This window comes from Coregonus clupeaformis, unplaced genomic scaffold (genome assembly GCF_020615455.1).
Source record: "Coregonus clupeaformis isolate EN_2021a unplaced genomic scaffold, ASM2061545v1 scaf0093, whole genome shotgun sequence".
Classification (NCBI taxonomy): Eukaryota; Metazoa; Chordata; class Actinopteri; order Salmoniformes; family Salmonidae; genus Coregonus; species Coregonus clupeaformis.
Window position 1 is genome coordinate 149003 of NW_025533548.1, and position 9692 is coordinate 158694.

A 9692-nucleotide genomic window follows, 5' to 3' on the forward strand; every position below is an offset into this window, starting at 1 on the left:
ACTATAATACACAGCACCCCTGCCTAGGTAGGCAGGCCTGTTACGAATCCCCTTTTACTCTTACTGGAGCAATGGTTAGCAGGCCTGCCTACAGTGAAACCCACAAGGGGCGTTACAGTCATAGCGCACTTAAATCACTATACAGTACCACCAACATGCTGCAGACAGGCAGTGGCCCCCAGCCCCCCCAACATGCTGCAGACAGGCAGTAGCACCCACCCCCTGCCCCCCCAACATGCTGCAGACAGGCAGTAGCACCCACCCAGCCCACACACACCAACATGCTGCAGACAGTAGACAGTAACAGTAACACCCACCCCCTTCGTCCAGAGTGTCTGCAGTGGCTGGGAAGGCATCATTGTGTAGGAGAGGTGGGGAGACAGGCTGGTCCGAGGTTGCTACTCCCACTGCTGTTGGGTCGTATACAGCTGGACCCAGGTCTCTGGTGGCGATGCGCTTCACACCGTCCTGGCTAGCTGCTGACACACTGTCGCCTCTGAAGCAGGCGGACAGAGGGACGGACACACAGGGGTGCAGGACACACAAACACAGTCAGTGAAATCCACCAGGGCAACTTGTACTTGATAGATAGTGGTTCATCATCATAACTTATATGGACACACTCCCTACAGTTTGACAATCTCACCCCAATCTGGTTTACAAGTCTAGGATTAAACAACTGGATACATGGATGGAGAAATTATTCTAGCTAAATGTACAGCACTGTTGAATAGTTTTCCACAAGACTATGAGCATTTGTCTGAACAGAAACGTCAAATGCAGGTCTCAACTGAAGGAATGTTCTAAAAACACCTCCCTTTCTTTAATCAAGAACTGATGAGCTTGCATAATGTACTTTATTGATGTCCCTGTGCAATTCAATCCGCTGACAGCATTGCTAAATCACTTTCGTTTGCTGGCAAAGGGTGGTACCGCGCCAACTAGGAAAGATAGCAGGATAGTAATCAGTTAGCAAGTGTTAAAACATAGTAGCTAGTTAGCCGTCTTCTGGTTAGTTATTTTTGAGCGATAGCTAGGTAGCCAATATGAACTATCAAGCTAAAGTCATCTAGCTAATCATTGTTGACCAGATAACGTAACAAGACAGCAGGAAAGACAAACGTTGCCCACCGATGGCTCATCGTTCCGTAGCCAGGTAGCTAGTTAGCCAGCTTGAAAGCCAAAGTTGCCACACTATACGTTAGCACACCATTTGATGTCAAATCAGTTTACTGATCCGGATACCGCGTTATCAAAGCACAACCACCCCCACCCAACGATTGGTAGCTAGCTATCTAACAAGCCCAGTCACTCTGGGGACAAAGGTGAAGAAAGTTAGAACCTAGCTAGCTAACGAACACTAGCCATAGTTAGCTGGCTAGATTTGCGCTTTGAGCTAACTAACGTCAGTTAGCCAACTAACTAGCTGGCTACCAAGTGAAGGTAACATGTCATCTCAGTGACAACGAATATTGGCTAATAATAGTAATAACTAGCAATAACTAGCTAACACCACTTCCAATGTTACCGAAATAGCTGCCAAGCATTGGCTTCTCTGACCACTAATAATATTAGGTTAACTAGCTAGCCATGTCTACCTAAACACGAGGAAAGCATAGCAATGAAATGCGGCAGGTTGTGTTTTGAGTCAGAATAAATGCGCAAAGTGTTGGTTATCCTTGTTAGCGTAGCTAGCTAGTTTGGATAACGTGATCAAGCTTGAGCGTTAGCTTGCTTACTGGCTAGCTACTGTTATCAAGCCATTTCCCTCAGGTGTGGGAACCAAAGTGGCTGACTAGCTAACTAGCTAGCTAAATAAAGAAGCTGCTGTTAGGCCCAGCGAATCCCCGTTCTATTTTAGACTCTCTCACCGGTGGCGCGATACCAACCTGGGCTTCCAATCATTCCAGTCTCGCTGCAGTTTGTGGGCGCTGCTAAGCCGAAACCCAAGGGCTTTACGGCTCATTACCTTTGCGAGAACAGCATGACCTGCTCTCAACGGGATTAAATTCGGTGAACAAGCGTATTCGCTCGCTATCTGTTTATTTTACGTCCATTAATGGACCCGCTACAGCTATATGTGTGCGTTATGTTTTGTATCGGTTCGGGTCGGCCTCCTTTCTTTTTTTTTTTCCGGCTCCCACTCCTTCTTCGATTCTTGATGAAAGAGCCACTGCCCCCTTCTCTTTATAGCAGCGCCATCTGCCGGACTTTGGAACGACCAAGCAAGAGCTGTGAGCGCAACAGGTCTGTTCAACTAACCCAGAGGTTTACCTAGCTAACTTCACTGACCCTCAAAAAAACTCAATCTCCTCTGCAGCTAGCAACTGCAGCAAGTTGTTTTTTGCACATCACTTGGAATATGCGTTGCCAAGCGACAACATCACGAGTGGGAGTGAGAAGAGAGCATGCATGCAGCAACAGTAAAGGTAAAGATGAGCAGAATTCAAGGCATTATGGTATGTGTAGTAGTGCAAACTTTAATGTTTTTTTTCTCCATAAAATGTCACACACACACACACACACACACACATACAGCTATGTCTTACTATACTTGTAAGGACTTTTTGGGGACAAACAATTGATTCCCATTCACATTCACAGTTTCTCTGAAACTCCAGAAACAAATTAACAAGACATGGGGCGGCGCACAATTGACCCAGTGTCGTCCAAGGTAAGGGAGGGTTTGGCCGGCAGGGATGGCGTTTGCAATGCCAGGGTTGTGGGTTCGATTCCCATGGGGGGCCAGTATGAAAAAAATTATGTATGCACTCACTAACTGTAAGTCGCTCTGGATAAGAGCGTCTGCTAAATGACTAAAATGTAAATGTAAATGTAACAACAGGGTAGGACAAAACCCCCTCCCTCTACTGTAGAGAAGCTGTAACTGCTGAGAGGGAATGAGTGTGTGATTAAACATAATTGAACATAACTTTAAGAAAAGGGTGGAGAATCTGGCCAAAAACCAATGTACAGTATTTGTATTTATTATGGATCCCCAGCTTTACAGGAATATGACTCTGAATATAAACAGCAACACCTCCCCCATTGGCATTCCTGTCTCTTCTGTAGATGTTATAACCATATATTGCTACCACTGTATCATCAAAGGAATGATCTAAGTGAGTTTCAGAGATGAATGTATGAATGTTCTGTTACTAGCAAGTTATCGATTTCATTAACTTTGTTTCTTAGGTTACATATGTTAATGTAGCCTATTTTTAGTGGTTTTCTTGGATGTTTCATTGTTTTTATTGCTTTACTGGGAGGCTTATCAAAAGTAGGCATGACAGCAATATTTACACTGAACAAAAATATAAACGCAACATGCAACAATTTCAAAGATTTTACTGAGTTACAGTTCAGTTAATCAGGCAATTAAAATACATTCATAAGGCCCTAATCTATGGATGTCACATGACTGGGAATACAGATATGCATCTGTTGGTCACAGATACCTTAAAAAAAAAAAAGTAGGGGCGTGGATCAGAAAACCAGTCAGTATCTGGTGTGAGCATCATTTGCCTCATGCAGCGCAACACATCTCCTTCGCATATAGTTGATCAGGCTATTGAATGTGGCCTGTGGAATGTTGTCCCACTCCTCTTCAATGGCTGTGAAAAGTTGCTGGATATTGGCGGGAACTGGAACATGTTGTCATACACGTCGAACCAGAGCATCCCAAACATGCTCAATGGGTGACATGTCTGGTGAGTTTGCAGGCCATGGAAGAACTGGGACATTTTCAGCTTCCAGGAATTGTGTACAGATCCTTGCGGCATGGGGCTGTGCATTATCATGCTGCAACATGAGGTGATGGCGGCGGATGAATGGCACAACAATGGGCCTCAGGATCTCCTCATGGTATCTCTGTGCATTCAAATTGCCATCGATAAAATGCAATTGAGTTCGTTGTCCGTAGCTTATGCCTACCCATACCATAACCCCACCGCCACCATGAGGAACTCTGTTCACAACGTTGACGTCAACAAACTGCTCGCCCACACAACACCATACACGCTGTCTGCCATCTGCCTGGTACAGTTGAAACTGGGATTCATCCGTGAAGAGCACACTTCTCCAGCATGACATTGGCCATCGAAGGTGAGCATTTTCCCACTGAAGTCGGTTACGACGCCGAACTGCAGTCAGGTCAAGACCGTGGTGACGACGACGAGCACGCATATGAGCTTCCCTGAGACGGTTTCTGACAGTTTGTGCAGAGATTATTTGGTTTTGCAAACCCACAGTTTCATCAGCTGTCCGGGAGGTTGGTCTCAGATGATCCCGCATGTAACAATGTATACTGGGAGTCGGGAAGCAAGTAGAGGGAGTGCATTTAATGATAAATAAAACATAAACATGGAACAAAACAAGAGTAGCGTACAGACAAGAACAGAGTAACAGAATCAGTAACGCCTAGGGAAGGAACCAAAGGGAATGACATATATAGGGGAGGTAATCAGGAAGGTGATGGAGTCCAGGTGAGTCTGATGAGGCGCTGGTGCGCGTAACGATGGTGACAGGTGTGCGTAATAAAGAGCAGCCTGGTGACCTAGAGGCCAGAGGGGGAGTATACGTAACAGTAACCCCTCCCTGACGCGCGGCTCCAGCCGCAAAGGGATGATCCCGGGGATCAGGAGCGGACCGGTCACCTCTGCTGATGCGCGGAAACCTGTCGAGCCGGCTGAGGCGCGGGAACCTGTCGAGCCGGCTGAGGCGCGGGAACCTGTCCAGCCGGCTGAGGCGCGGGAACCTGTCCAGCCGGCTGAGGCGCGAGAACCTGTCGAGCCGGCTGAGGCGCGGGAGCCTGTCGAGCCGGCTGAGGCGCGGGAACCTGTCGAGCCGGCTGAGGCGCGGGAACCTGTCCAGCCGGCTGAGGCGCGAGAACCTGTCGAGCCGGCTGAGGCGCGGGAGCCTGACGGCCCAGCTGAGGCATGGGAGCCTGACGAGCCGGCTGAGGCATCTGAGCCTGCCGAGCCAAACGAGGCTTGAGAACCTGTCGAGCCAGCTGAGGCATGGAAGCCTGACGAGCCAGCTGAGGCATCCCCGGTTGTTTAAGCAGTGGCACCTGGACCCGACGTCGGCAAAAAAAAAAAAAAATGTCCCTGATGTTTCCCTTCGGTGAGGTGTTCTTCTGTACAAATGTACGCTGGGAGTCGGGAAGCAAGTAAAGGGAGTGCATTTAATGATAAATAAAACATGGCACAAAACAAGAGTAGCATCCAGACAGGAACAGAGTAACAGAATCAATAATGCTGAGGGAAGGAACCAAAGGGAGTGACATATATAGGGGAGGTAATCAAGAAGGTGATGGAGTCCAGGTGAGTCTGATGTAACAATGGTTACAGGTGTGCGTAATAAAGAGCAGCCTGGTGACCTAGAGGCCAGAGGGGGAGTATACATGACGCCGCAGGTGAAGAAGCCAGAAATGGAGGTCCTGGGCTGGCGTGGTTACACGTGGTCTGCGGTTGTAAGGCTGGTTGGATGTACTGCCAAATTCTCAGAAACGACGTTGGAGGCGGCTTATGGTAGAGAAATGAACATTCAATTTTCTGGCAACAGCTCTGGTGGACATTCCTGCAGTCAGCATGCCAATTGCATGCTCCATCAAAATTTTAGACATCTGTGGCATTGTGTTGTGTGACAAAACTGCACATTTTAGAGTGACCTTTTATTGTCCCCAGCACAAGGTGCACCTGTGTAATGATTATGCTGTTTAATCAGCTTCTTGATATGCCACACCTGTCAGGTGGATGGATTATATTGGCAAAGGAGAAAGGCTCACTAACAGGGATGTAAACAAATTTGTGCACAACATTTGAGAGAAATAAGCTTTTTGTGCGTTTGGAAAGTTTCTGGGATCTTTTATTTCAGCTCATGAAACCAACACTTTACATGTTGTGTTTATATTTCAGTTCAGTATATATTTGAGCTGATAGTTCAGGGTGAACTGCACACGGTGGACTTCATTTACATTTGAGTCATTTAGCAGATGCTCTTATCCAGAGCGACTTACAGTAGAGTGCATACATTTTTCATACTTTTTTGTACTGGTCCCCCATGGGAATCGAACCCACAAACCTGGCGTTGCAAGCGCCATGCTCTACTAACAGAGCCTCACTTGGATCACATCATTAGAAGTTTACTTCAATAATAATTAACAGCCAATGACTCACAATACTCCTACTAGGGCAAACCGTCTCAGTGCTAACAGTATAACTAAGGTTCATAGGCGCATGGTTACTGCTGACAATAGCTGTCGGATTGACAAAGGCATTCAGGGGAGTTAGAGAAACACAAATTAGGTTACTTACATTATGACTGACAACACCCCTGGGAGAACGGACATTTGCAGCAGCACTACGACAACTCTGCGACTCAATGGTAGGGATTATCTGACCAGGGCTTGGGTCACTGATAAATCATTGTCTGTAGCCTCCAACCTCCCTCATCCTATTGGAGAGTGGCTACACACACCCATGAAGACTGCCTGGCTGCTATTCATTAACCAATGTGTCCCCTGCCCGCTATAGCCTCCAACCTCCCTCATCCTATTGGAGAGTCGCTCCACACACCCATGAAGACTGCCTGGGTCCTAATCATTAGTGCACATAGTAGCAAAATGTTTTGCAACTGAAAATGTGTTTGCAACAAAAACAAGAGTTTCTTATTTTACAGATTCAGGTAGGTAATCCCTCCCCTTTTCTGTCTGTTTTGGTGTCTAGTCAATATGAGCCTGATGATGATGTGCTATGACAGGATCCCACAGGACGCACGGAGCAGAGGTGGCGTTTCAACTAAGCATATACGAATAATGTATTCAAACCCACAGACCTTCTGCAACTCATTACATTGGAATAGAGGAGAGCTTTGCAGGCTCATGTTCTTCTGAAGTATCTCTCTATTTCTCTCTCGCTCGCTCTCTCTCTCTTTTTCTCGCTCGCTCTCTCTCTCTTTCAATATCTGTTCTTTCTCCTTATCTCTCACTATATAATACTGAGAGGATTGGCCATGCAGCTCTCCTCACTATATAATACTGAGAGGATTGGCCATGCAGCTCTCCTCACTATATAATACTGAGAGGATTGGCCATGCAGCTTTCCTCACTATATAATACTGAGAGGATTGGCCATGCAGCTCTCCTCACTATATAATACTGAGAGGATTGGCCATGCAGCTCTCCTCACTATATAATACTGAGAGGATTGGCCATGCAGCTCTCCTCACTATATAATACTGAGAGGATTGGCCATGCAGCTCTCCTCACTATATAATACTGAGAGGATTGGCCATGCAGCTCTCATTTACATTTACATTTTAGTCATTTAGCAGACGCTCTTATCCAGAGCGACTTATAGTTAGCGCATACATTATTTTATCGAACCCACAACCCTGGCGTTGCAAACGCCATGCTCTACCAACTGAGCTACACCCCCTGCCGGCCATTCCCTCCTCACTATATAATACTGAGAGGATTGGCCATGCAGCTCTCCTCACTATATAATACTGAGAATGATGTCTGTGTGGTTATATTTGTTTAACTGTCCACCCTCTCATTCTCTCTCTCTCTCTCTCTCTCTCTCTCTCTCTCTCTCTCTCTCTCTCTCTCTCTCTCTCTCTCTCTCTCTCTCTCTCTCTCTCTCTCTCGCTCTCTCGCTCTCTCTCTCTTTCTCTCTCACGCTCTCTCTCTCTTTTAAGGGGCTTTATTGGCATGGGAAACATATGTTTACATTGCCAAAGCAATTGCAATAGATAACAAACAAAAGTGCATTTTTTATTTTATTTATTTTACAGTAAACATTACACTCACAAATGTTCCAAAAGAATAAAGATATTTCAAATGTCATATTATGTCTATATACAGTGTTGTAACAATGTGCAAATAGTTAAAGTACTAAAGGGAAAATAAATAAACATAAATATGGGTTGTATTTACAATGGTGTTTGTTCTTCCCTGGTTGCCCTTTTCTTGTGGCAACAGGTCACAAATCTTGATGCTCTGATGGCACACTGTGGTATTTCACCCAATAGATATGAGAGTTTATCAAAATAGGGTTTGTTTTCAAATTCTATGTAATCTGAGGGAAATACAGTGCCTTCGGAAAGTATTCAGAGCCCTTGACTTTTTCCACATTTTGATACGTTACAGCCTTATTCTAAAATCCATTAAATAAATAAAAATCCTCAGCAATCTACACACATTAAAGGCTCTCAGACCATGAAAAACAAGATTCTCTGGTCTGATGAAACCAAGATTGAACTCTTTGGCCTGAATGCCAAGCATCACGTCTGGAGGAAACCTGGCACCATCCCTACGGTGAAGCATGGTGGTGGCAGCTTCATGCTGTGGGGATGTTTTTCAGCTGCAGGGACTGGGAGACTAGTCAGGATCGAGGCAAAGCTGAACGGAGCAAAGTACAGAGAGATCCTTGATGAAAACCTGCTCCAGAGCGCTCAGGACCTCAGACTGGGGCGAAGGTTCACCTTCCAACAGGACAATGACCCTAAGCACACAGCCAAGACAACGCAGGAGCGGCTTCGGGACAAGTCTCTGAATATCCTTGAGTGGCCCAGCCAGAGCCCGGACTTGAACCCGATCGAACATCTCTGGAGAGACCTGAAAATAGCTGTGCAGCGATGCTCCCCATCCAACCTGACAGCGCTTGAGAGGATCTGCAGAGAAGAATGGGAGAAACTCCCCAAATACAGGTGTGCCATGCTTGTAGCGTCATACCCAAGAAGACTCGAGGCTGTAATCGCTGCCAAACATGCTTCAACAAAGTACTTGAGTAAAGGGTCTGAAAACGTATGTAAATGTGATATATCCGTAAAAAAAAAAATCTACAAACCTGTTTTTGCTTTGTCATTTTGCGGTATTGATGAGGGAAAAAAACAATTTAATCAATTTTAGAATAAGGCTGTAACGTAACAAAATGTGGAAAAAGTGAAGGTGTCTGAATACTTTCCGAAGGCAGTCTGTGTCTCTAGTATGGTCATACATTTGGCAGGAGGTTAGGAAGTGTAGCTCAGTTTCCACCTCATTTTGTGGGCAGTGTGCACATAGCCTGTCTTCTCTTGAGAGCCAGGTCTGCCTACGGCGGCCTTTCTCAATAGCAAGGTATTGCTCACGGAGTCTGTACATAGTCAAAGCTTTTTTTCTCTCTACTTCACACACACACACACACACACACACACACACACACACACACACACACACACACACACACACACACATATACATGCATACACATCATGTTGCCAGGAAACAGCGCAGTACAATAAACAGTTTCCAAGTCAAGGGGTTTCTCTCTGACAGTGAAGGGCATGGCAGTGATGACAGCTGATGACTAAAGAAGGGGAACACTGGTTATAACTATCTGGACATGGTAGAGAGGACAGAAGTTATAACTATCTGGACATGGTAGAGAGGACAGAAGTTATAACTATCTGGACGTGGTAGAGAGGACAGAAGTTATAACTATCTGGACATGGTAGAGAGGACAGAAGTTATAACTATCTGGACATGGTAGAAGACAGAAGTTATAACTATCTGGACATGGTAGAGGACAGAAGTTATAACTATCTGGACATGGTAGAGAGGACAGAAGTTATAACTATCTGGACATGGTAGAGAGGACAGAAGTTATAACTATCTGGACATGGTAGAGGACATAAGTTATAACTATCTG

At 45.7% G+C, this 9692-nt stretch overlaps 1 protein-coding gene across 1 annotated transcript in view; it reads right to left on the bottom strand.

The window, feature by feature from the left end:
- LOC121570162 (serine/threonine-protein kinase SMG1) overlaps positions 1 to 2331 on the bottom strand; it is an 84302-nt gene extending 81971 nt beyond the window's left edge. The window contains exons 1-2 of the mRNA XM_045213233.1: positions 1890 to 2331; positions 318 to 496 (exon numbers count right to left, since the gene is read on the bottom strand). Coding sequence (XP_045069168.1) covers positions 318 to 496; positions 1890 to 1966 — 256 coding nt within the window. The 5' untranslated portion in view covers positions 1967 to 2331. The remainder of the gene's footprint in view (positions 1 to 317; positions 497 to 1889) is intronic.
- Between the last annotated feature and the right edge of the window lie 7361 nt (positions 2332 to 9692).